Source organism: Phascolarctos cinereus, unplaced genomic scaffold (genome assembly GCF_003287225.1).
Source record: "Phascolarctos cinereus isolate Bilbo 61053 unplaced genomic scaffold, phaCin_HiC Scaffold_4;HRSCAF=312, whole genome shotgun sequence".
Taxonomy (NCBI): Eukaryota; Metazoa; Chordata; class Mammalia; order Diprotodontia; family Phascolarctidae; genus Phascolarctos; species Phascolarctos cinereus.
The window spans coordinates 722,177,399-722,205,283 of record NW_027555847.1 but is presented as its reverse complement, the minus strand read 5'-3'; the positions used below and the strand labels follow the sequence as shown (position 1 = coordinate 722,205,283).

Below are 27,885 nucleotides of genomic sequence, written 5' to 3'. Positions count from 1 at the left end.
CTTTCCCCGTGGTTCCCATGGTGGGGATTCTGAGCAGTAAAGGCCTTTCCCCACAGAGTCAATCCCCTGCCAGCTCCCGTCATTTTTACCAGCATGTCTTTTAGCCCTCTCCTTTCTCTCCACCATCCCCCGGTCTCCTAGCCAGTGCCCCCCCCCCGATGACCTCCAGGCTCTCCACACACAGTCTCCCAAGGGACATTCCTCAAATGCCCATCTGGCCAGGTCACTCCTTACTTAATAAACTCCCAATTACCTCCAGCACTGGAGAGCCAGAGCTGGACGGGACAAACTCTTCTGCTTGGCATTTCAAACCCTGTACAATCTGGCACCATCCTCCATTTCCAGCTTTCTTACACACTACTGCCCTTCCCAAACTCCATGACCCAGTCATGCTGGCCTTACATGCACCCACCCTACATGCTAGAAACGCTCGTTTCTCCTCTTTTCATCTTCTGGGGCTCATGGAAACCTGGCACGCTGCAGAAGATACTCTTGGCATCCTTTCCTCTGTGGCCCGCTCCCTCAATACCCAGGGTGCCCGGAAGACGGTATCAACTGTTCTTTTCAATATGTCCCAGGCATTTTAGGCTTAGCACAACATTTATGAAACTTCTCAGGGCAGATTCCACGGTCATCGGGGAAGGGCTTCTAAGACTGTAAAAGAGGAGGCTGCCAAGAGATTACTTTGAAAGAAAGACTGCTGTTAGCTGCAGTTAGAGAAACACTGACTGTAAGCTGAATGAAAGACCAGACAGAAGTACCAGCAGGCAGCCCCTTCATAGCTCAAGGAAAGGTGTTTTGACACCCCTCCCTCCTGTTCTATCTAGGGCTAAGTCCGACAACAGGATTCCAGTGTTTACAGGAGACCCAACATGATGAATGAGCCAAGCAAAGCGTCTTAGAAGAGGAGATGAGATGGAGGTTAATGATGCCAACAGGCACCAAACCGGGCCTTTGAGGTTAAAAAGGGGTCATTAGTTAGCAGAGGTGATGCCTCGAGAATGACGGTCTCTGGCCCAAACCCAGACCTGAATTCTCCCCAGAATTATGCAAACCTTGTAAAACTGTAAGTGGGACTTGAAGTACCAAGCCTGGCCAGAATGCAAAACAGAAGGGGAATTGGCCGTTTATTTTCTCAGCAGAGGCCAAGGAATGTGAGGCCATTTCCTCTCGGCCCCACCCCACATACCACACAGGCTCCCAAGCCCCAAAGCGTCTGTCACAGGCCACCTCAGAACAGGGCAAGGCGAGAGATGTGGCTGATCTGGGGAGGCCTCTTCACTTCCAAAGTGCCAGCTCCCCACCCCCACCCCGCCCCTACTTCTAATCCAAGCGTCTGTAACTCTGAAGCAGCATATCGGGCCTAGGGAGGACAGCTGATGAGGGGCCTGATAGCACAGGCCTTGGAACCAAGGTGATGATGCTGTTACTGCCAGGATGCTAGAGCCCTAGCTACGGGAGACACTGTTACTGCCAGGATGCTAGAGCCCTAGCTACGGGAGACACTGTTACTGCCAATCTAAAACTAATCAATACAGAGTCCCGTACAAAGAAGCTGCAGCAGCCCTGGTGATGAGCAGGCTCCTCCAGGAGAAGCCAGGTGCCCAAGCCTACAGCACAGGGCTGCGCATCCACCTCCTTGCTGTCCACATTCAGAAAAGGGAAGTGACAAGTAATCTCTCCTTTACGTAGCTGCTTTGCCAAAGCTGTTCAACTCCCTTTAGCTCCAAGCTGAGGCCCTAACAGACATCCCCACAGCTGTCCCATACAGGACAGATGCTCCTTATTCAAAATCACGGACTTTCAAATACAAGGACCTGACTCTACGATACAGGTCCTGAAATCTCCCGAAAGGTGGTGGCAGAGAACACACATCAAGCTGGCTCTGCCACGGCAAGCTGGGCCGGCTCCCATCTTTCAAGGCAGCCTGGGCCGGGGTAGCAATCAGCAGATTACACAGGGCTGCATCAGCACAAGCGGGGTGTTAGCAGGTAAAGACGACTCCAGAGGTACCACGCACAGCATTAGCTCAGTACATCAGACTCCATCTTGTGCTGAAGGGGACAGAGACAGTCAGGGCTGTGGGAAGTGGCTAGGGATAGTGGGATCATGCTCCAGACTTCTCACGATGGTGACAGCCGCAGGAAAAGCGGCCAGAGGGCCATGAGGAGCTACAGACCTCTTGGGGTGTCCCGAGGGAAGCCTGGCCTGCCTGCTCTAGTACCCTCTCTTAAAGAGACCACCCACCAGCAAAGGACATAAGGGGACAGACAGACAACCCACAGGAGCCCATGTCCCTCTCCTATGGCCCCTCAACAAAGAACACAACATGTTCAGGAACCAGCAAAGAATGAAAAGGCCTGCTGTATGCCAAGCAGGAATTTTATTCCATTTTGGAGCCAATCTGAAAATAATTTATTCTCATTTAGAATCCTCATAGGGACACAGCTGCAGAGGGACAATGGACAGGGCCCAGAACTGAAGGGAAGGGAAGGGGCTGGGTCGTATGTGGAAAACCAGGCAGGAATTCCAAGGACCCTAAGCTGCCCCTGGCCACAAAAGCCCATGTAATGATTACTGACATGGTCGCTATGAGGCTCCATGGCTACAAATCATGGAATACTGTGACCTCAAAAGAATCAGAATCAAAATGGTGCCTTGGGCCAGGCGGAGCTGCACACAGCCAGTAACCAGCCATGACCTATGTGTGAGCAATGGTGCATAAGAGCGGAAGACGCAGGCCGGCCACACAGCAACAGCGAGGGACACCAGAAGCAGGGCCCCAGGGCTACCTGGTAACCTACCAAAAACTAGGGGACCAGAAGCAAGCCTCCAGCATGCTGAAGAGGGGAGAGGAAGGGAGCACATAATGTCTACTGCGTGCCAGGCACTGGGCTGAGTGCTTTACAAATATGGTCTCATCTGATCCTCACAGCCCCCTTGGGAGGGAGGTGTTGTCATTATCCCCATTGTACAGAGGAGGAAACTGAGGCAGACGGTAGTGCAGTGACTTACCCAGGGTCACACAGCTGGGTAGTGTCCGAAGACACATTTGAGCTCAGGTCTTTCCGACTGCAGGCCAGTGCTCACCTGGGCAGATATTTCTCATAAAAATCACTGAAGGGCAAGAACGGGAGGCAATGTGGGGTAGTGAGAACAAGCCAAGGTTTGGAGTCTTGGGAGCTGGGTGGGAATCCCAGCCCTGCCCTTTATTCCTGTGGGACCAAAGGCCAGTCACTTCATTTCTTTGGGTCTCGGTTTCCCTCTCTATCAAGTCAGGGTGGGATAGATTATCTCTGAGGCCCCCCTAGCACAGAGAGCACACTGAGAGCTGAGGAGGTCAGGGGTCCACACACTGAGAGCCACGTGGAAGACAGATTCGGTTCAGAGGCGGCAATGGAGTGCAGGGAGGGACGGCTGTCTATCATCACCGCACCAAGGGCAAGTGTCAGCTCAACGCGCACTCATTAAGCTCCTACTGTGGGCAAGGCACTGGGCTGGGCCAAGGACACAAGGACACAAGCAGCTGCTACCCTCCAAGAGCTGACATTCTGAGGAGAAAAAAGCCATCCGCAGAGAAGCAAACCAGGACAGGGTGACTTGGGGACATGGGCAGAGCCCTCAAGGAGTCCAGGATTGTACAAGGAAGGAGGGAGGTGGGAATTCTAGGCCAGGAGGATAGACAGTGTGGGCCCAGGCTTCACCGCCTGCCCAGGAAGGGTTTATACCAAGAGGATTTTAAGAGACGTCACTGAAGAGGGAGGGAGTGAGCTTGTGCGTGCGTGTGTGCGTGTGTGTGTGTGCATGTGCACGTGCACGTGTGTGCATCTGAGCGAGGTGAGCAGGACGAGTCAGACCACTGCTCCTGCCACAGTAATACATCGTGGAGTTGAACAAACGCTGTCACCCGTGCTGGGGAGGTAACACGGCGGGGGAGGAAAAGGGGGCCATTTCTGGAGAAAAAAGTCAGCGCATCCAAAAGCACTTAAGTTACCCCTCCTGAGGAGCACCCTCCTGGGCCACGGGGCAGCACCTCGGGGCCTCCCGAGAGCAAATAGCCCCTGGCCCCCCGCCTGTGGAGAGCAACCCCCGCTGCTTGGGAGCCCTGGGCAAGGGGCTGCCAGGGAACGAGGGAAGAGTGTCCTGGGAGGGGAATCTGTCTGCTGGCAGACTGTGCGGCTATTTAAAGACATCCCAACACACAGCCCAGATATACAATATCTTCTCTGTTGTGATTATAAAAATTCCGATCACACGGGCAGGACTGTCCACAAACTGCCTCGAGAGCACGTCCCTTTCAGCAGATACTGTGTATTGACCTCTTTTCAAGGCACAAACAAAGCCAAAGCAGGGGAGGGTCTGTTCTGATCTAGAGAAGCCCCAAACAAGCTGTCTGGGCATCCTTACCTCGGCCTCCTTCTGCTGAAGGATCTGGTCCTTGTCTACCACCTCCTCCCCCTCCGGCCTGAAAGACACAAACACATGGCACGGCCTGGGTCAGATGCAGCCAGAAGGCTCTCAAGGAAGCTGGCCCCCGTTGGGCAGCACCCCCCAGTTCATCCTGTGGCCCAGGAAGCCAACAAAACCACCCTCTGGTGCTCCTGGGACCAACTCTTTTCTTTCTTCCTCCAGTGTCTTTTAAATCACAGACTCCTTTGTTGGGGGGGAAGGGGGAAGAAAATGGGGGTCAGGGCAGTGGCATTGCCAAGAAGTTCACTGACCTGGACATTCCTTGTCAGGAGTAAGCAGTGGGCACTGGGCTGCTCCTTGGAGTCAGTGGCCCTGGGCTCAAATCCCTCTTCTAACACTAAGTGACTTGGACTATGTCATTATCCTCTTGGGACCTCAGTTTCCCCATGTGTAAACAGGAAAATAATTCCTGCCCTATCCAACTCTTGGGACTGCTGAGAGGAAAGGACTTTGCAAACCTTAAAGCTTTATATAAATGTGAATTTCATTCACCTTGGTTTGTTTTTTAAGTGTGTATCTGCTGATAATCAAATTGAACTTTCTAAATAGCACCAAAATTTCAATTTTAACAACCCGAGACAGAAATAAGTCCCCAGTAACACAGAAGAGAACTTCCCAAGCTCCAGGTCCTTGGGGGGAAGTTATTCGAGGCCAGAACAGAGCAGAAGGGAACCAGAAGAACTCAGGGTCAGAGATGAGAGACCTTGGCCAAGGGCCAAACCCAAGTGTGCAGAAAATAGAGGAATGCAGCCCTGCAGAGGCCAAAGGAATAGAGGAGAGCAGCCCCCTCAGGCCCTGGGCTCTGCACCACACTCCCCCAGCCCCACTCCAACCCTGCACCGTCCTGCTGCGCCATCCTGGCAGCCAGGACCAAGGGACCAGACGACACTCACCGGCCGCTACGTTTCAGCCTCTCCGAGCGGAAGTTCTCATAATGCAAATCCTGGGTCACTTCTTGTAGGTCCTGCATATGTGTCCTAAAAAGAGTCCATGGCACATGCTAGGTTAGTGCACTTTTCCTTCTTTTAAGTCAATACTGATTCATCACTGTTTCTTCTCCAGAAGCTCTCTGTCCTTATGAGTCCTTCCCACAGGCTAACTGGACCCCATCACCACAAGCAAAAATACCAACTCAAGTACCACACCACACCTATCAGACTGGCCAACATGACAAAACGGAAAGTGATAAATGCTGGGGAAGGTGTGGGAAAATTGGAGCACTAATGCATTGTTCGTGGAGTTGTGAACCAACCATTTTGGACAGCAATTTGGAACTATGCCCAAAGGGCTTACAAAACTGTGCAATAGCACTTCTAGGGCTGTATCCCAAAGAGATCAAACAAATGGGAAAAGGACCCACACGTACAGAAATATTTACAGCAGCTCTGTCTGTGGTGGCAAAGAATTGGAAATTGAGAGGATGCCCATCCACTGGGGAATGGCTGAGCAAGTTGTGATATGTGAATGGAATGGAATACTATTGTGCTATAAGAAATGATGGACAGGCTGACTTCAGAAAAAGCTGGAAAGACTCGTATGGTCTGATGCTTAGTGAAGTGAGCAGAACTAAGAGAACGCTGCACAAAGTAACAGCCACATTGTGTGATAAATGACCTTGATGGACTCAGCCCTTCTCAGCAATGCAAGGATCTAAGACATCTCCAAAGGTCTCATGATGGAAAATGCTATCCACATCCAGAGAAAGAACTATGGAGTCCAACTGTAGATGGAACATACTATTTTCACTTTTTTTGTTGTTTTTTCTTTCTCACGGTTTTTCCCTTTTGCTCTGATTCTTCTTTTACAACATGAATAATGTGGAAATATCTTTACTATGATTGTACATGTATAGCCTATATCAAATTGCATGCCACCTTGGAAGGGGATGGGGAGGAGAAGGGGAGAAAAATTTAGAACTCAAAATCTAATAAAAGTGAATGCTAAAAACTAAAAATAAATTAACTAATTGAAAAAATACCCATTCAAGCTTTGTCATTGACCACTGATTAACTAGCTGGTATCTGGAATGGATTTCCTGCTTTGGACTTCTTCTAATGAAATTACCTATCTCCCCAAATCCTCTTCAAATTCAGCAAACGTGATAACTTCCAACTATTCAGACCTAGGGCCAGGGACACTGCTTGGCACACAGGAGGAGTTTAATAAATGCTCGATTGGCCAGAAAGTCTTAACTCTCTATCTTTGCAACAGTTCGGTTTTTCTCAAGGTGGGGAAGAGAGGGAAAAAATTCAGACCTGAAAGTGAAATGGGATTTAAAAAAAAAAAAACAAAACCCTAATGTCAAGTGAGAGACCTCTGGCTACAGAGCCACTCCCAGTGTGCCCAGGGCTTTACACGCAGCTCCTCATCCCAGCCTCTCGATAGGGCTGTGAAGTAGGGGCTACAGAGATCACTACGCCTAATTTACAGATGAGGAAACTGAGTTTCAGAGATGGGGCGTGTGACCAGTGAGTGAGATGTGAAATGGGAATCTAAGTTTCTCCTCCAATTATCACCCTCAAGAAACAAAAAACCACACACCTATTTAATTGATGACATTTATCTTTACATCAGAGTAATTTCATCAACTCGCCTCACCCCAAACTAAACTCTCTGTGACAAAGACAGGCAATTAAGCAAAAACAAACAATACTGTGACCATCTCTGTAAACATGGTCACTACTGCCTCCACCTCCCTGCCCCAAGGGAGGAGGGATGCTTCATCACCTTTTCTCCAGGGCCCTCACTGGTTTTTACATTATTATGAGGACAGAGTGGAGATAGTGCTGGGCCTGGAGTCAGGAAGAGCTGAGTTCAAATCCGGACTCGGATACTTCTTGGCTGCGTGACCCTAGGCCAGTCACTGCACCACATCTGCCCCAGTTTCCTCATCTGTAAAACGGAACTCATAACAGCACGTTTCCCCCAGGGCTGTCGTCAAGACCACATGAGGTAATATTTGTAGAGCGCACTGCAATCCTTCGCGCATCAAGTCAGTGCTGGCTGCTGCTACGTTACTAGCTGTTTCTTGTCACTGGTCTTCCATCAATATTGCTTTATAGGCCACTGCGCAGTCAGCGTCTCTTGGTTCTACCGATCTCACCCTACCTCCGTTCACATAAATCTTCCCACGTTTCTCTGAATTCCTCACACTTATCATTCTTTATTGCACACTAATGTCCCACAATTTGTCAGACGTCTTCCATGGGGGGGAGGGGGGCAGCCATTTGTTAAGCACCTACTGTGTGCCAGGCACTGCTGTGCTAAGAGCTTCACAATTATCATCTCATTTGATCCTCCAACAACCCAGTGAAAAAGGCATTATTGTTTCCATTTTACAGCTGAGGAAATTTCTGAGCTAAGGGCCATACAGCTAGGGCGAGTCTCAGGCTGGATTTGAACTCAAGTCCTCCCGACTCCAAGACCAGCTCTCTGTGCCCTCTGGCACCACCTAGTGGCATCCTGAGCCACATAACATCAACATAAAGAGCGTTCCCTGCTATGGAAGTTTTCGGATATAACGGACCTTTGTTTCTGCTTTTTGATCTCCTTGGGGTACAGGTCTAATAACAGCATCACTGAGTCACAGTTCTTGGACAGTACGGCAGCTTTTCCTGCATAATTCTGAAATGACATTCAGAATGCCTGGACCACTTCACAGTTCCACCAACAATGCATCAGTGTACCTGTGTTCACACATCTTCTCCAACACTGACTGTTTATCTTTTCCCACTCTTGCCAATTTACATAAAGTGAAACAAAATTCTGTAGACCTTCACTTGACTATTTCCTACTACTAGTGAGGTGGAACGTTTTTTCATGTAGTCATTTCACAGCATTTTTTTAAAGGCAATTGGGGTTAAATGACTTGCCCAGGGTCACACAGCTAGTAAGTATCAAGTGTCTGATCTGAGGCCAGATTTGAACTCAGGTCCTCCTGACTCCAAGGCTGGTGCTCTATCCACTGCACCACCTAGCTCACTGTAGTCATTTAAAAGAAAAAACAAAACACTATTTTGATCACTTGTGGGGAAGTGGTTCTTAGCCTTCTATGTTTGTGCAAATTCCCTATATATTTTATTTTTTAAAAAATTTATACATTAATGTTTAGGGTTGGACTACAGACTTAGTTATGAAAAAAAAAAAAGAAAAACATCACAAGAAGAGGAAAATAGTCTATGACAGAGTCCTGTACAGAAGAGGGAAGAGAGAGGAGACAGGTCACGAGGAGGGCAGAAAATACACACACACACACACACACACACACACACACAATGAAGGGAAGGGAGGCTGGGCAGCCAGGGTCAGGGCCCTTGGCTAGGCATTGGCTTCGTGGAGGTCTCCGGCAGGCCCTTTTTAAAGGCTGCAGGGTTTGTCCAGAGCTCAGCAGTGTATCTGCCCAATGGGCTGTCATCGCTGCCTTCTCCCAGCAAGCTCTGCATGTAGTAGGACGGTCCTGACTTCATACTGGGTGACCACTTGTCCAAAGATACTGCCCTGGGCGTCCATGCTGGGATGGAAGCATTCTATGGGGCAGGCGCTGGAGAACTCTGGGAAGAGCTTGAGTCTTGGATCTTCACGTGCTGTCCCAGTTGTGCCATGGATGGTCCCGACCCATCTGAATGGATTGTCTGACCATGGGAAGGCAGAGACTCCTTCACCTCCAGACATCCTTGGAGTCAGCAGTTCCTGTCATAACCTCTCGCCCAGGGACCCACGGGCCGTCCTAGCCACGGCCCCTCATGGGATGTGGCAGCAGCAACACTGGCAGTGTCCAGGTCGCAGTGCTGGGAGGCCACAGGGGACAGGAGGCAGAGGAAGAGAAATACCCAGGCAGCAAACGTGGGGGTCCTCCCCTGCATACTTTAAACGCCTGTGACCTCGATGCAATGACTTTTCCCACTCTACATTTTCTCTTCAGGCTTATTCCAGCTCCCTTCCCATGGCCCCACGTGGCTTCACTCTTGCGTCCCGGGGAGTGCTGTCCCCTTCTAGGCTTCCCCTGTACAAAGGGGTCTGGCCCTGACCCTGCCTTTGGAGATGGCGTCAAGGCTTATGGCACATTCTTCCAAATGAAGAGCTTCACAGAATAAATGCCATGCCAGCCCTGCCAGAGGGCTCTCCTGCTCGCACCGCCCAGGCCTCTGCGGCCTGCTGCCCTCCCCCTCCAGTGGTCTCCTCTGCACACAGCAGAGGGCTGTGAAGCACCTTCCCTTAAGCTGGACTGGCTAAGGCTGCCTCTGCTCCATCCCCCAAGCTGTGATGGGAGGGCTCCTCAGGGTCCTTCCGAGACCCCCCCAACAAAGTCTGCACATTAGAATTTGTACAAGTTACCCGCATGCCCATCCTATCCCTCACACTACATTCCCAGCTTTTTGAGAGAACTCTCAAAGGCAGCTCCGCCTAGTGGAAAGAGTGCCGTACTCACCAGCATTCATTTCACACCCATGAACCCTCAGTGTCCCCCAAGACTCTGCCCAGGACCCTTTCTCTTCTCCCTCTGTCCTATCTCACTCAGTGACCTCATCAGCTCCTTGCCCTCAACCACCTTCTCTGTGCAAATGATTCCAGCCTCAGTCTCCCACGGGAGCTGCAGTCCTGAGGACTAACCCACAGACATTTATGTGAGCCTCCTATGTGCCAAGCACTGGGGATATAGCTAATAAAAGAAAGGCAGTTCCTGCTGTCCATAAAGGAGGCGTTGGGAGGAGTCTGGCGCTCTCCAGTCAGCGGGGAGCCAATCAAGGCTGGCATGAACAGCAGGGGGCAAGATCAGAAGCGATGACTCTATCCTAGGAGCTGAAACCAGGCAGGGCAGCAGGGGCCAAGTGGGGTGAGGATCCCAAGCTGGGTGCCCCAGGGACCGCAGGTGGTATGCCCCTAGTTATGTCAGTCCCAAACCCCAATTAAAATATAGTTGGGAAATGTTTAAAAATAAATAACGAGAATCGCTGCTTTGCTAAGTGTACATGTGGCTTGCAGGGATCCATTTCTACTCGAGACTGATGCCCCGCCCCAGACCATCTCCTTGTCTTTCCCCAAAAGCCTCTTCCCAGCTTTCCTGTGGCTGTGGAGGGCACTGCCATTTTCTGTTACTCCGGCCTGGAAGCTCAGGGTCAACCCCATTCCTTACTCAGTCACCCCACGTGTTACTCTGCTGCCCCATCTTACCCCACCTCTCCTCCCCGCACCTCTGCTCACACAGCCATCATCCCAGTGTGGGCCTTCACCACATCTCACTCTGCCTACAGCAAGGCTCCTGCTTGGTGTCCTTCCCGCTCTGGTCCAGGGTGATTTTCCTCAAGGTGATGGGGGTGCCCACATGCTCTACAATCCAGCCACACTCAGCTCCTCATGGTTTTCCACACACCACACTCTATCTCCCAATCATGCACCTTTGCACACACCCTCACCTTCTTAAGATTCAGCTCAAATCCCACTTTCTGCAGAAGGCTTTTCCTGATCCCAGCGGGAAATACTATTCAAGAAACTCTGGAAAGAGCCATGAGGGGGAAGTCAGTGGCCCGGATGGCTTCTACCAGACCGCAGGCCTCTCAAGGACTCTTTTCTGAAACTCCCAGGCCTGGGCGTGGCTGCTGGGCTTGAAGCAGTGAATGGGATGGGATGTGGTGCTGGGCCGGGAGGGAGGGAGAAGAGGCAGGAAGCAGGTTCTGGAGCCCAGGGGTCTGAGTCGGCTCTGCTTTCCTCCATCAGGCCCTTCGTCCAGTACTGCTGGGCCAGCATCAGGGAGGCAATCACGCGGCACTCCCTACTGAGGCTGGCATTGCTACAGAGGGTACTCTCCATCAGGGTCTGAAAATGGCATCTGAAGACAACTTGGCTCCTCCACGAGCAAACAGATACTGATAGGGCCCAGCCCCTCAGCAGCCTCTCTCTCCTTCTGGGCCAGAGTCCTGCTGGTGTCGCAGCTACTCCAGGCCGCCGTCAGTTCAACATTCGACCCCTCACACACTCATCTAGCAGGCCAATGAAGGTGGTCTAAGTGTGGAAGGTGTGGGGTGTGGGGGATCTCACTAACACCAGTCAAACAACTGGGCAAAGGTGACTGGCTGCCAGACCAGTGTCTCTTGGGGTCTTCAGAAGCCCTGCTGTTGCTTCCCAAACGCAATGGTCCAGATTCTGAGCATCTCCAACAGCTTCTTCTCAGAGATTCAGAGTGCTGTTCGTCCTTTATTTTTGAAGACCAGTGACGTCACATTTGCCTCATGTGTGAATTGGATCTAAGCAAGGCAAAGCTGCAGAAGTCGTCAGCCTTACTCTCTCTTCCAGCGGCAGGACAAAAGTCAGGACGACTGGGGATGGCCCAGGATACAGCAGGTGACCTTGGCGTCTTTGATGTCTGACCAAGCTCTGAGCGCTCCGTGGCGCCTGCTTCAGCCGCTGTCATGGCATTTAGAACACTGCTCTCACCCGCCCATTCCATTAGGCAAAATCTTCACATGCTTGGAGCAGACATCCCCTTAACTCACGAAGAGGCCTGAGGCAACCTCAACCTGGTTTAGTCCGTCTGCTGAGACTTACTGGGGGGTGGCCACTGCACACGTTACAGTTTCTTGGAACCACAGGTGAGAGCTGGGCAACAGATGGACACTGAAGGTAGATGAGTAGCCCTCCTATGAGAGGTGCTGGTCCTTCCTGAACCCCCTGCACCCCATCATCTTGTGGCCAGCAGACCTGAGATCCGTTTTCTGAGTCATTAAACTAGGTATTTTTGAGGTTAACAACCTTGCTAAGACCTTAAAGACATGGTTTTGGGTGGAGCAAGGTGACTCCCCTTTGGAGCACACACAACATCTCCGGTAACCACCAAACACCCCTCTCCCCGGGTCCTCTAGGACAAAGTGTCTCCCTTGAGAAGATGTCACTCTAGCCTCTCGCGTGAGTGCTGGATCCAAAGTTACATCACCTTACCGCTGGAAGCAACCTTAAGGGCCACTGCACTCAACTTGTACTTCCACCAAAATCGCCTCTAACACAGCCCTCGCTGGGTCATCCATGCTCTGCCTGAAGCCCTGACCACTTCTCAGGGCAGCCAATTCCATGTAGAGACGGCTCTTTCTCTACAATTTCTCCCACGTTGCCACTCCTTGTTCGACCCTCTGTCACCATGCAGAATAAATCGATACAATCTCTCTTCCAAATAACAGTCCCTCAAAATTCTTTAAGACATCTCTTGTAACTCAAACACCCTTACCTCCCTCGGCGGCTCTCATATGGCGTGGTCTCAAGGTGCTGGCCCATTCTCACCATCATGCTCCCTCTGGACACCCTCCAGCTTGTCAAGGACAAGAACGGACTAGATTTCTGCTCAGAGACCTACAGCTGAAAGGGAGCTCCTAGGCTCTTGGGTCCGACCAAAATGGCTTTTAAAGTCTCCCCTAGCTCTGACGATCTAAGAAGTTCCCTAGGACATTGTTTCACATAAAATACACATGAAACAAGAAGCTAGTAGATCAGAAGCTCCCTGAGAGCAGGGAAGGCTTGTCTTCTCTTTCTCACCTCAGCAACTCGAGTAGAGCCTGGCTTGGTGTCCTCCCTCCCCAGTGGTCTCCGAGCAAAGGCTGCCAAGTGTGCAGTGGTGGGGATCCTTGGGGGGACGGGTCTGGACTAGAGAGCCCCTGGGGTCCCTCTTCTGGGGCTCCACCCTGGCTCTGCCATTTATGGGCAGATGATATGGCCACTGGCAATTACCTTCTATAAGTTTAATGGCCTCTTCTGTCGGACGAGGATAATAATTCTCAAGCTACCTGTCTCATAAGGTTTTGAGGAAAACACTTTATAAAGCTCAAAGCACTGGAGAACTGTGTTATTATTGTCACTTGTTAAGTATTTAGACAGAAATGTCTCATAAGGATTTCTAAGGAAAGTACAGATTAAGCATATACGTATGTGCTTCCAACAAATTCACACACTTATTAAGCATCTACTGAGTGTAAGACACTAGAAATGTAAACAGGTAACTAACCTTCTGAAAAATAGTACCTCCTCATATTGTCACATGAACCATGAAACATAGTGCAAGAGGCGAGAATCAGAGGACTTCAGTTTAGAAGGGACTGTGGACAGAAGCCTGTCCAGCATCCTCATTTTCAGATGGATGCACCGCCAGGATCCCATCCCCGGAGCACAGCAAGCAGAGTGCTGGGGTCAAATCTTGACTCTGGCACTTACTGGCTCCTTCACCTCTTGGTGCCTTAGTTTCCCCTTCTGTAAAGTGAGGACCTCATGGACCCTCAACCATCTTGTAAGGACAGGAAGGTGCTGTTAGTAACAGCAGCTAGCTCAGTCCTTAGGACATCACTAGAGGGCAGCAGAGGGTCACTCATGTAGTTTCCAGAAGCACCAGGGCGTGTTCCCTTCCCACCCTCTCAAGCAAAGTCAAGGACAAAATGTGGATTCCCAAGCTTTTCCACTCAGGCAGGTGGAAAGGTAGTCAGACCAAAGGAGAAAATGCCCAGAGTTAAACTTCTGAGGGGGAGGGGCACCTCCCCTTCTGCCCACGGCCTTGGTCTTCTTGGGAATCAAAGAGCATTGGCCCTGTCTGGGAACAGCACGCTGGTGCCTAATAGCTCTTTAAGTTCGGTCAAATCCATGTAGAGATAGATGGCAGATCATTTCACCGAAGCCCCTTCCTAGTCCAGAAGAGCAAACCAAGGCACCAGGAGGGGTCTGGGTCTGAGGCCTCTTCCACTAGCCACACTAGCTACATACTGGACATGCTAGACATTTATACTTAATGAAGCTGTAACACTTAACGTTTGGCCTCCTTTAGAGTTACAATAGAGTCCAAGGAGTCCATCAACATACACATTTTCTTAGCAGTCAATGCCTGGAAAGGCCTTCTACTTCTCAGGGGAGATGCCCACTGGCCTTTTCTAGAAAGTGCTCTCACAATTCCAAAGGACTCATGATGGAAAATGCTATCCACATTCAGAGAAAGAACTGATAGAGTCTGAATGCAGATCGCACACTATTTTCACTCTTTTTTGGTTTTTTCATGTTTTTTCTGTTTCTTCTTTTACAACATGACTAATGTGGAAATATGTTTTACCCGACTGCACATGTATAACCCAAATCAGATTGCTCGCCTTCTTAGGGAAGGGGGATGGGAGGGATGGAGAAAAATCTGAAACTCAAAATCTTTCAAAAAATGAATGCTGAAATTTATCCTTACATGTAATTGGAAAAAAAAATACTATTACTTGTTTTAAAAAGTGTTCTCAGAGCCACACCCTCATCTATCCCCCCCACTTATCTCCCCACCCCGTTCTCCCTCCCCAGCTCACTGTATCGCCTTCCTTCTTTAATCTCTGTCCTGGCATCTTTTCTCACTAGGAAGAACATTACCTTGACAACTACCAGTGGGGGCCCCCAACAATACCAAGTGAAATGGACCTCCTCACAGGAAACCCCAGCCCTGCTGTCCCCCCAGAATCAATGCCACCTCCTGCTTACAGCCGTTTGATTAGAACTAAGTCATTGGCCTTACTCATTTTTCCTGTAATTAAGTGACTTTTCATCTCATGCGTTTGGAAGGGGAAAATGCCCACAAAACATCACACGAGAAAAAGGAGGCCTAATGCTTCAAAGGCCACTCAGAGAAAATGTTTGTCCACCCAATTGGTCCATGAAAACTAAGCTAGGGGCAGTCTTACTTACACCAACATAGTCCGCAACTTTAGGAAATCATTGTGTTCTGGATTCTCGACCTCAACCACACCCCAAGGGTAAAGGCGGCCTCTGATCTTTTTTCCTTTGACCTCAATGAGTTGGTTAGAACCAATAACAGCAAATGGTATGCTGGCCTAAATGAAGAGAGGGAGAAAGGGAAAAAGACAAATTAATTTTCAGGAGTCTTCTGGGCTCAGGGCATTGGCATCTAGCATAACAAGGCCCCCAGGCTCAATGTCTGCAGAGTTAGAAGGGAACTGAAAGATTGCCTAGCACAGTAGTGTCAAACTCAAATAGAAATGGCAGCCCCTACACTGTAGACAGGATCCTTGCAGGCCGTGTATGGACTCTGTTAAAATGGAACACTATCTATTGTGTTAAATATTTCCCAACACTATTTTCATTTAGCTCAAGCCTCACTCAGGAATGCTGTAGGCCACAGGCTGCATGTTAGACGCCTCTGATCTGGCCAAATTCCTTTCCTTTCCAGAGGAGGAAAGTGAGAGCCAGGGAAGGCAAAGGACTTGCCCAGGGTCACCAAGACAGGATTCAAGGGCAGGTCTCTGGATTCCAAATCCAAAGGTCCTTCCACTAAAGCTAAAAGATATAGTGGGGGGCAGCTAGGTGGCGCAGTGGATAGAGCACCGGCCCTGGAGTCAGGAGGACCTGAGTTCAGATCCAGCCTCAGACCCTTCCAAGTACTTACTGACCCCAGGCAAGTCATTTCAGCTGTTTGTCTCAGTTTCCTGATCTGCAGATTGAGGACAACAACAGTACCCCCATCAGAGAGTTGTGAGGATAAAGTGAGATGCTTGTAAAGCACTTTGAAAAACCTGAAGTTCTGTATAAATGGGAATTATTATTATAATCAATAAGAATAAACAGACAAACTTAGGAGAAGGGCAGGTTTCAGGGGAAGGTAATTGCTTTTGTTTTGCACGTGTTGCATTGAAGACGCCAAGACGAAATCCAGGTAGCCCAGTCCAAGAGGCAGACGGTAATAAAATAATAAACTGGATTTCAGGAGGAATTTCTGAGCCAGAGAGCGATACATATTAAGATGACAAATTATACACACGGGCACATGAGAGATCACAAGAAAGGAGCAAAAAGGACCCAAGACAGAGACTTGGGAGTCTAATCCCTGTCGAGAGCGACAGACTCCGGACAATCCAGCAAACCGAAACAGCCAACCAGCACTTGTGAAGCGCCTACCGTATGCTACGTGCTGGGGCTGATGAAGGCAAGTGAACCAGTCCAAAAGAGGCCCAGGAGGGGGGTCAGAAAAGAGGGACGCTGAGAGAGGATGGGGCCAGCTGTCCAAGCCCCCGACGGGGAAGCAGGGTCGGCCTCGAGGTCATGAGTCAACAGCTAATGTCATCGCAGACACAGCTTCCAGGAATAAGGAGGTGCCCCGGGCAGAGCCCGTTCAAGGCACCGCGTTCTAGGAAGGATGCAGCTAAGCTGAAAGGCATTTTAAGTGCTCGCTGTGTGCCAGGCACCGCGCTAATCACTAGGAATACAGAGAAAGGAAAAAGCAGTCGCCGCCCTCCCGGGCTCACAATTCTAACAGAAAACAAGTATACACAAACAAGATCTAGACAAAGGGTCTTAACCTCTGCGGGACCCCCTGGGCAGTCCAACTGGTGAAGCCTAGGCACTTCTCAGAATCAGGTTTTTAAATGCATGCCATAAAATACCCAGGATTATCAAGGAAACTGACTCTACTGAAATACAATTATCCAAATATTTCGTTTAAAACAAGTTCACAGGCCCCAGGCTGAGAAGTCCTGAAACAGAGGCGATGCAGCCAGGGTGGCAAGTAAAGGCAAGGTGGCCAAGGGCCAGATATGTTTTAGGTATAGAGTGGTCAGGCAGAGGTCTACTGAGGCTCCGGCCTGCTTGGAGAGCCTGTGGAAGCAGGCAGAGAGAGCGGCCAGACAGAGAGGACAGTCAATGGTGTCAAAAGCTTTAGAGGTCAAACAGGAAGAAGAATGAGAGAAAGCCGGCAGACAGAGTAGTGAAGGGCCAAGCGTTGAGGTCAGAAGGAACCAAGAAAAGGGCTGAGAAGTGAGGGGGAGGGAAGGACAGGAAGGAATTGAGAGTATGCGTAATCTCACAGTTCAGCTCTGAGAGAGAAAAGAAACACAGCAGGATGGGTTGAGGAAATGGCGAGGTCGAGGGAAGACTGTGAGGATGGAAGAGACGCGGTCCTCTCCACGTCCTGACTAGTGCCATTCTTCCAGGTTCGCAAGCAAGGTTCTCCCCTCTCAGTGACCCTGCTTCCTCCATCACTGGCACCCGAGACGCACCAGCTCCCACCCACTCCTCTTCCTCAGCATCTCTCAGGTCTCTTCTTCTGCGGCATCGCTATCTGAGCTGTCCTCACCGTTCACTTGAACTGTCTCAAAAGCCAGATCCAATGGCTCCCCCACCACCCACCTTCCACACGGCTACCAAAGGGATGCTCCTAGCGCATCAGTCGGGCCCACCCACCTGACCATGGCCGTCCTCTGCTCCAGAAGCTACGGTCGCTACCCAGGGACGCTGGGATAAAACACAAAGTGTCCATCGGGCCCATAAAGGCCTTTGCCATCTGGCTGACCAGAGGGCCGACCTCTCCGGGCTGACAACACATCGCTCCCCTTTACATCAATGAACAAACACTTATCAAGCACCTCCTGTGTGCCAGGCACTGCACTGAGTGCTGGGGATACGAAAGAGGGAGAAAAGGCAGTCCCTGCCCTCAAGGGGCTCACAACCTAACAGGGGACAACACGCAGCAAATACATACCCAGCAAGCTGGGCACGGGATAAATAGGAACTAACGGACAGAGGGAGGCACTGGCACTCAGAGCACTGGGAGAAGGCTGCCTGAAGGAGGCCGGGGAGGGCAGCTGGCAGGGCTGGCCAGCTTGCTGCACCCCGCAGAAGACCTCCCATCTCTCGCCTCCTTCCCTTTGCTTACCTGGAATGTCCTCCCTTCTCACCCACGCCACCTGGAATCCTTCGCTTCCTGCGAGGATCAGCACAAAGCCCCCTCCTCCAAGAGACGTGTCCTCGTGTCCCAACTGGTCAGTTCCCTTCTCCCCACCACACACACACACACACACACACACACACACACACACACAGAGACAATGGCACACAGACACACACACACACACACACTGGTACAACATACACAGATACACAGACACACACTGGCACACAGACAGACACACACACAGACACACAGACAGAGGCACACATACACAGACACACAGACACACACTGGCGCACAGACAGACACACAGAGGCACACATACAGACACACAGACACACACACACACAGAGGCACACATACACACAAACACACACTGGCACACAGACACACACACACAGAGGCACACATACACATACAGACACTGGCACACAGACAGACAGACACACAGAGGCACACATACACACACTGGCACACAGACACACACACACAGAGGTACACATACACACACATACACACACTGGCACACAGACACACACATACACACACAGACACAGACAGAGGCACACATACACAGACACACACACACACACACACACAGAGGCACACATATGCACACACACACACAAATTACCACTTCTCTTTTCTCATTTCCTTTTCTGGGATCCCGTTACAGAATGTCAGCTCCTTGAAGGCAGGGGCGGCATCACCTCTGTGTCACTATCCTCAGTGCCTAGCACGGCACTTGGCACACAGCAGACGGTTAACCATGGCTCGTAGGCAGCAGGAAAGAGAGAAGTCAGCAGACAGCGATTACGAGCAAGAGAAAGGACAGAGATAAAGGACAAGCTCCGCAGAGGGCAGGAAGGCTCACGCCAGCCGAGCGCGCTGGGCGAGGCTCGGGGACAGCCAAAGAACAGAGGGCATTGACAAGACGGCGGGTGTGGGCCACGGCACGTTCCCTGGGCATGAGAAATCAGAAAAGCTCTCCCCGCGGGCAGGCGAGGGGCCGAGCACGGCTTGTGAGGCGGGCGGAAGCAGAGGAGGCCCCTGGCACACCAGCAGGACCCTCCGCAGGGGTGGACAGAAGGGTGCAGGAATCGAGGCGCAGTACCCGCCCAGCTGAGGTCACCGAGCTGGCAGGTCCTTAGAGACCACCCAGGCTCTAGGGAAGGGGCCTGGCCAAGCTCACGAAGGAAGGAATGAATCTGTACAGGCCAATGAGCTCTCCCAAGAGAGAGAGGGGCGAGAAGGGCCTCCCAGGGCGGGTCCTTCTTGACCTCGTCCCGCTGCCATGACCAGCAGGTCATCTGGCCGGCGACTGACTGCGTGGCTCTCCTCCCCTTCCTGGCTTCACACCTGAGCTGGTACCAAAGCTAAGTGGGGAAGAGGGGAGGTCTCAGGAAATGGCCAAAGCCGAGTCACTGCATCCACACAGCCCATAATCAGCCAGTGTCATCACCGAAGAGCCTTGGAGAATGGCTCATTCCAGCCTCAGTGGCTCCAGTGCACACCAGCTTGAGAAGAGCACCATGTGCCTGGTGCCCTCTGAGGCCCAGACCTAAGAAACAGGAGATTTCAATGGGCCTGAGAGGCCTCATCATCCCCGCAGATCTGTGGGTTCAGAGGGGTGCTCTCCGCCTGCCCAGTGGCTCTTCTCTTCCCGCAGGGTGCCAGGCGGGAGTGCCCTGGCTCCCCACATGTCTCTCACTAGGCATGCATTAGCACCAGGCTCATGTAGGGAAATGTTTTCAGACCTTCACTCCAAACGCGGCCTCGGGGCTCTGAATGAGCCTCTCTTTCTATGGCACCGCTGCAGGGGAAACAGGCCCTGGTGCCCGGTGGAGTGTTCTGGATGACAAATCAGGAGGGGTGGGCTCCTGATCAGCCTGTGACCCTGACTGAGAGAGCAGCCACACTCACGGGACCTTAGCTGTCTAATCTATGAGACGGTGACAATGATCCCCACCTTGCCCACTTCCCAGGGGGACTCCTGTGATCATCCCATGAAATAATGTCTGTAAAAGCTCTTTGAAAATTCCCACGTGTACACGCAGCCAAGACTAGAAGGAAAGCAGAAGACTGCGGGGAGGGGGGATTTCACAGCAAGTTTCTCTGGGAAAGGCCTCATTTTTGAAATACATAGAGAAGTGAGTCAAATCTATAAGAATATGAATCACTCCCCAACTGACAAATGGTCAAAGGATATGAACAGACAGTTTTCAGAAGAAATCAAAGCTATCAATAGTCATATGAAAAAAAGCTCTAAATCACTATTTTTTTTTTTCCAAGGCAATTGGGGTTAAGCGACTTGCCCAGGGTCACACAGCTAGTAAGTGTCAAGTATCTGGTCTGAGACTGGATTTGAACTCAGGTCCTCCTGCCTCCAGGGCTGGTGCTCTATCCACTGCGCCACCCAGCTGCCCCTAAATCACCATTTATTACAGTAAAGCAAATTAAAGCAACTTTGTGGTCCCACCTCATGCCTATCAGAAATGGCAAATGCTAAAGGGAATGTGGAAAAATTGGGACACTCATGCATTGTTAATGGAGTCATAAACTGATCCCACCATTCTGGAGAGCAATTTGTAACCATACCCAAAGGGCTATAAAACTGTGCAAAACCACTACTAGGTCTGTATCCCAAAGAGATTAAAAAAAAAAAGAAAAAAAGACAAAAGACCTATTTGTAAAAAAATATTCACAGCAGCTCTTTTTGTGGTGGCAAAGAATTGGAAATTGAGGGGATGCCCATCCACTGGGGAATGGCTGAACAAGTTGTGAATGAATGTAATGGAATGTAATGGAATACTATTGTGCTATAAGAAATGATGAGCAGGCAGACTTCAGAAAAACCTGGAAAGACTTACATGAACTGATGCAGAGTGAAATGAGCAGAACCAGGAGAACACTGTACACAGTAACAGCCACACCATGTGATGACTGACTTTGATAGACCTGGCTCTTCTCAGCAATGCAAGGATCTAAGACAACTCCAAAAGACTTACGACGGAAAATGCTGTCCACACCCAGAGAAAGAACTACAGAGTCTAAATACAGATGGAAGCAGACTATTTGCTCTCCTTTTCTTTTGTTGTTTTGTTTTATTGCTTCATTCTTGCGGTTCCTCCCATTAGTTCTAATTGTTCTTTACATCATGACAAATGGGAAAATATGCTTGATATGAATATATAAGTAGAGTCTATATCAGACTGCACATCATATTGGGTAGGGAGGAGAAATTTAAAACTCAAAATATTATGGAAGTGAATGTTGAAAACTAAAAATAAATAAATTAACTATCAAGGGGGAAAAAAAAGAAATGATAAGCAGGATGCTTTCAGAAAGACCTGAAAAGACTTCAACGAACTGATGCAGAGTGAACTGAGCAGAACCAGAACGCTGTCCACAGTAACAACGACATCGTACAATGATCAGCTGGGAATGATGTAGCTATTCTGATCAATACAATAATCCAAGACAATTATGAAGGACTTAGGGTAAAAATGCTATCCAACTCCAGAGGAAGAACTGATAAGCATCTCTCTGAGCCTCATTCCCTCAGCTATGAGAAGAGAACAAGGATCCCAAAGCTGTGCTACTGCCAGAGCTGTGAGAGAAGCACAGAGTCAGCTTCCGAGTGCTGGCAGATTAAAGGTGTGAGATCATCTAGGGAACATTCAGTTTACAGATGAGAAAATTGAGGCCTGTAGCACTGAAGTGACTTGTCCAAGTTCACCCAGGCGGTACATGGCAGAGCCAGGATCTGAGGCCAAGAGAATGGTAGTGGTTACTGGGGCTCCTCCAAAGCCCTCCTGGGCTAGTGGCCAAGCGGGGAACAAGACAGAAAGACCTCAACACAGACTCAGGCCATGACAAGGCCCATGTTAGCACAAGGGGTCCCCCAGTAAGACTCCTGTACATTTCACCATCAAGTCAGCATTTTTCTTCCCAAACCAGCTCTTCAGAGGAAAAAAGTCCCCTAACATAGCCACCATTTTGTCAAGTAGAATATTTGGCAAATAGAGTCAGCAAAAAAAGATGCAAAGGGCAAAAGACGAGCTCACCTTCAGGACTCTGGTTTGTTCCTTGAACTCCTCATCTTCATCAGAGTCTGCATCAGGCAACTGATAAATCCGAATGCCGTGTTCAGAGATTTCATCAAGGATCTACGGGGAGAATGGGAGAGAGAAATGGCATCATCACACGCCAGGACGGAGACACATGGCAGCAGCAAGGGCTCCGGGCCTGGCCGTCCATGACTGTCTCCTGCCGAGGTCTCTCCCACCCCAAGAAAACCCTGGACTACACTGGGACAAGAAAAAGCAGGCTCTACATAGGAGTCTGAGCCTCAAGCTCTGTGCAACAGTAGAGTCTGAAATAAAGAAGACTGGTTTGGGGGGGGGCTTTGAATACAGCCAGCCCAGACAGAAGGCATCCCCATGCCAGCCCCTGTCTGGGAAAGCCCAGCCTACCATGGAGAGGTGAGGAGAGGCTGCGCCAGCCCCTGTCTGGAAAAGCCTGGCCTACCACGTGGAGGTGAGGAGAGGCTGCGCCAGCCCGTCTGGGAAAGCCTGGCCTACCATGGACAGGGGAGGAGAGGCCGCCAGCCCCTGTCTGGAAAAGCCTGGCCTACCACGTGGAGGTGAGGAGAGGCTGTGCCACCCCTGTCTGGGAAAGCCCGGCCTACCATGGAGAGGTGAGAAGAGGCTGCGCCAGCCCATCTGGGAAAGCCTGGCCTACCATGGAGAGGTGAGGAGAGGCTGCGCCAGCCTGTCTGGGAAAGCCTGGCCTACCATGGAGAGGTGAGGAGAGGCTGCACCAGTCCCTGTCTGGAAAAGCCTGGCCTACCACGTGGAGGTGAGGAGAGGCCACCAGCCCCTGTCTGGAAAAGCCTGGCCTACTATAGCTCAACTATAGTTCAAAGCAGACTCATTATCGTTCCCCTCAAATCCACTGCCTCCCTAAATTTGCCATGTCTATTACAGCCACTACAACCCTCCCTCTCACCCGGGTTCACAATCCTGCATCACCCTCGACTCATCACTCTCCTTCACACACACAACTTCCATGCCCAATCAGTCTTGTCAATTCTACCTCGACATCTCTGCCTCCTGTCCCCTTCTGTCTACTCCCAGCACAAGCACCCTAGATCTGGCCCTCATCACCTCCTAACTGATTTTTCTGAGGTCTCATTCTCTCTCCATCCCACACATGGCTGCCCAGTAACATTCCTAAAGTACTGGGCTGCCCACTCTTCCCCTGCTCCAGAAGCTCCAATGGCTCCCAACTGCCACTAGAACCCAACACAAATTCCTCTACCTGACATTTACAGCTGCAGCCTCCCTTTGTGCGGATGACACGTCACTCTTCTTCACGCTTTATATTCCATCCAGTCCGGCCCACTTGAAGGCTACCTTCTGCTCTGCACTAGCCATGTGCCATGTGCCTGCCTTCACCTTGGCTCCTTTAAGGCTCAGCGCCACTTGCTTCTGCCACTACTGATGCCTTCCCGACTTGGAAATGACTCAAGATATTTTGCTTTTGATTCTCCATAGAAATGTTTCCCCTCACATAGACAGGCATCTCTCCTTCTCGAGAGCGGTAAATATGTCATTTTGTCAGCACATCCTCATTAATGAGCACAGGGCCTGGCCCATACTACACACTTAATAAGCACTTGCTGAATTTAACTGAAAATAACAAAGTGCATTTCTTGAAAATCTTCATTCACTTAAGACTTTAAAAAACAATGATTCATACCAGCCCTTCCTCCAATTGGCCTGCAGTAGAAAGGATCATTTCCCATGTTCCGTTTTCACTCTTAGCAATACTTTTTATATTACTTCATTTTTAGAAAAAAATTTTCAATTAAAAATTCCTCATACCTTTCTCCTACCCTCCTTCCACTGGAAAAAAGGAAAAGAAAGTGAAAAGAAAACCCTTGTGACAAGAATAAACAGTCAAACAAAATAATCCCAGAGGGCTTATTGTAAATGATCGTGAGAGACGTAAACAACCTTGGACACAGTTATTGCCGGTGGTCAGTCATTCAGCTGTATCAGATTCTTCACGATTCCATGGACCACAGAGTGCTAATACTGTCTATGGGGTTTTCTGTGCCAAGACAGTGGAGTGGTTTGCCATTTTCTTCTCTAGTGAATTAAGGCAGAGAGTAAGTGACACAGCTAGTAGGTGTCTGAGGCCAGATTTAAACTCAGGTCTTCTGACTACAGGCCTAGTGCTCTATCCACTGCACCACCCAGCTGCCTCATTTCGGCCAGGTACAGCTTTGATTAGATATAAGGAAGACCGTGTGGATGGTGCACAAACTGAGCACCAGGAGCAGCCCCAGAGGAGATTGCACGGGCCCTCAGGGCAAGGGACAGGCCCCTGGGAGCACCTGAAGGAGGCAGCCAGTTACCAGCAACGGCCTGAGCACAAGAAGTAGTGAAAGATACCCTGACAAGGGCCCACATGACTGGAAGAAGAGGGAAGCCAGTCGCAAAATGAGCAGGAGACATGTCAGCTGGGCATCCTATGAGCTCCACTGGAGCCCCCTGAAGACCAAGGGCAAGGTCCCCAGGATTTATAGAAAGATGAGGGCAAGAACTCAACCGAGCACAAAGGCACAAAGTGGGCAGAGACTTGTGGCCTGCACGGAGGAGGGCCAGAACCACCTAGGAGAAGGCCAGCCCTGGAGGGCAGCTGGTGCCAAGCCTAAAGACGCAGAGTTGGATCACACGATCTCCCAAGGGTCTTCTCAGCTCAAGAAACCCACATAACAACACGCACCTACAGGATTCCCAACCATTAAAACAGCAATATAACAAAAGTCCTAAGAGAAGACTGAAGTGAGCCTGAGAGACGATGCCTTCCAAAAGACAGAAGCACTGCTTTAACGAAGAAACAGGAAGGCCTTGGGGCAGCTAGGTGGCGCAGTGGATAGAGCACCAGCCCTGAAGTCAGGAGGACCTGAATTCAAATGCGGCCTCAGACCAAACACTTGACACTTACTAGCTGTGTGACCCTGGGCAAGTCACTTAACCCCAATTGTCTAAAAAAAAAAAAAGGCAAAATTTAAAAAAAGAAAAAGAAAAAGGAAGGCCTTCCAGTTACCGGAATATGTGAAGGATTAATCAACTAATAACCTGTGATCCCACAGACATTCTTCCTCTAATGAAATTCCTGCAGGGTAGAGTGCAAGCTGAACTTGGACTCTAACACTTTAGAAAGGAAAAGCTCTTTGCTGTTCTTTTCCCTAGGGACAAGGGGATCCCTTCCATAATGACAACGAATTAGATGGACTTTGGTGGGGGGAGGGGGCCCACTGTGATTCTGTGGCTTCTCAGTATCTGAATGTTTTCTCAAAGTATGTAAATCCCCAAAGAAGAGAAGGTCTTCCTACCTTTAACATCCTAAAAACACTGTGATTCTGTGCAGCTTCCGTCCCTGGGAAGCCTCATATCTCCTGAGGCTCACAGGGAACAAGAGATGATGATCCATCTAGAACCCTAAGTGGTTTTCAGGAATTTACAGCTGTTCCTCTTGATGGACTGAAACCATTTCCCAGGCAGGCTGAAGCTGTTGGCCCGTCCCTTCCCAGAAAGCGCACAGCTACCACCCAGAGACTGTGGAGTCTGCCCAGAAGCGCCGGCCCTCTCTTCCCAGCAGCCCCTGACCCCATTACTCAGAGATCAGCTTCCTTCTTCAGACACAGCTGTCCTTTATCCTGCTCTCCCTCCCCTCCAGGGTCTGTCGGTCAGACAATGCAGCCTCCTCACCACCATGTCCTCCAACTGACAAACGGTCGCACAAAGCACCCGCCACTGGTAGCCAATACACTTTAACACTCTAAGGGACCCGTGCCCTGTTTGTTGCTGTGAACACTCAGGTGCCTGGGAGGACCCCTCTGGGACTTCAGAAATGATCTTCAAGAGTTGCTGTTGCCATTTAGTGTCGAGCCAGACCCAGGACAAGACCACACAGCCACTCTGTCCTTTCCAGCCTGGGCAGGACATGCCAAAACAGGTCGTCCGAAGTGAACCCACCAGCATCTTCAGGCCGTGGCAAGTCATCAAGGGAGGACTTCAGTAGAAGAATTTATTCTCTGTGGCCCATGATAAATTCAATTACAATAATTCATGGACAATGAGAGAAATGCAAATGAAAACAACTCGGAGGTACCACCTCACACTCATTAGATTGGCTAACATGACAGAAAAGAAAAAGGACAAACGCCGAAGGGGACATGGAAAATCTGGGACGCCAATGCACTGTTGGTAGAGCTGTGAACTGATCCAACCATTCTGGGAAACAATGTGGAACTAGGCCCAAAGGGCCATAAAACTGTGCATACACCTCTGGAGCCAGCAATGCCGCTACTAGGCCTGTACCCCAAGAGATCAAGTAAAAGAAGCTGTATGTACAAAAATATTTTAGCAGCTCTTTTCGTGGTGGCAAAGAACTGGGAATGACCAGCAACTGGGGAATGGCTGAACAAGTCACAGTATATGAAAGTGATGGAATATTATTATACTATAAGAAATGATAAAGTGGATGGTTTCAGAAAAATCTGGAATGATGCAAAGTGAAGTAAGCAGAACCCGGAGATCACAGCATACAGTAACAACAACATTGTTAACGATGATTAAAGACTTCGCTACTCTGATCAATGCAACAATCCACCCCAACCCCACAGGACTCCCGACATAAAATGCCATCCAGCTCCAGACAGAACACTGAGACTCAGAGGATACATTAAAGCATATTTTTTCCCTTTCTTTGTTTTTCACACTTTTTTTTTCCTCCAGAACATGGCTAATGTGGAAATATATTTGCATGACTTCATAGGTATAATGGGTATTGTATTTCTTGCCCACTCAATGGGTGGAGGAGGGGCTGGAATCTAGAACTGAAAACAAAAATAAAATTTAGAAAAAAACAATTCATGAAATTCAAAGATCCAGGGAAATTTCACATCCTGCAAATATGTTTGGATTTCATGGTTCACCACTGACAGTCAGAGTCCTAGGGGCAGCTAGATGGTGCAGTGGATAGAGCACTGGCCCTGAAGTCAGGAGGACCTGAGTTCAAATCCGGCCTCAGACCAAACACTTGACACTTACTAGCTGTGTGACTCTGGGCAAGTCACTTAACCCCAATTGTCTAAAAAAACCCCAAAAAACAAACAAACAAACAAAAAAACCCACAACAGTCAGAGTCCTAGTATCTCAGAGCTAGAAAGGTCCTCAGAGTCACCACATCCACCCCATGGCTGAACAAAAGTCCCTTCTACAGCCCACCTGACAGGTGGTGGGCCAACCTCTGCTTGGAGACCTCACAGAAGGACAGCCTGCCTGTTGCCCTTTGGGATAGATCTCACAGTTAGAGGGCTTTTCTTGACATCAAACCCAACTGGTCTATCTGCCACTCCCCCCTCATTGCCTCTACTTTCTAGCTCCTGGTTGGAGGACCAAAACGACACCATTACGTTGGAGTCAAGGTACTGTGCATCCAACTGCAGCTGATCAGACCCATACAAGCTTGGAAGGCTCTACCACAGGTCAGGCACGAATAGTCCACATGGACATTTGGAAGAGAAGAGTCTCTAAATTTGCACGTCTCACATTTTTGCTTCCCAGGGTCAAACAGAACGAGGCTAATCCCTCCTCTGCTTGACAGTCCCAACATTTGATCACAGCTGTCTCGCTCCCCAAGCTTTCTCTTCTCCAGGCCGT

The 27,885-nt window shown here is 49.9% G+C and overlaps 1 protein-coding gene across 4 annotated transcripts in view; it reads right to left on the bottom strand.

Moving 5' to 3' along the window:
* The window catches only part of LOC110215189 (septin-2), a 137,569-nt gene that overhangs the window by 64,727 nt on the left and 44,957 nt on the right, over positions 1-27,885 (bottom strand). For all 4 annotated transcript variants that reach the window (XM_020996431.2, XM_078154453.1, XM_078154452.1 and 1 more), the window contains 4 exons: positions 22,213-22,314; positions 15,151-15,296; positions 5,364-5,447; positions 4,408-4,465 (listed from right to left, as the gene is read on the bottom strand). In XM_020996431.2, the coding sequence (XP_020852090.1) occupies positions 4,408-4,465; positions 5,364-5,447; positions 15,151-15,296; positions 22,213-22,314 (390 nt within the window). The remainder of the gene's footprint in view (positions 1-4,407; positions 4,466-5,363; positions 5,448-15,150; positions 15,297-22,212; positions 22,315-27,885) is intronic.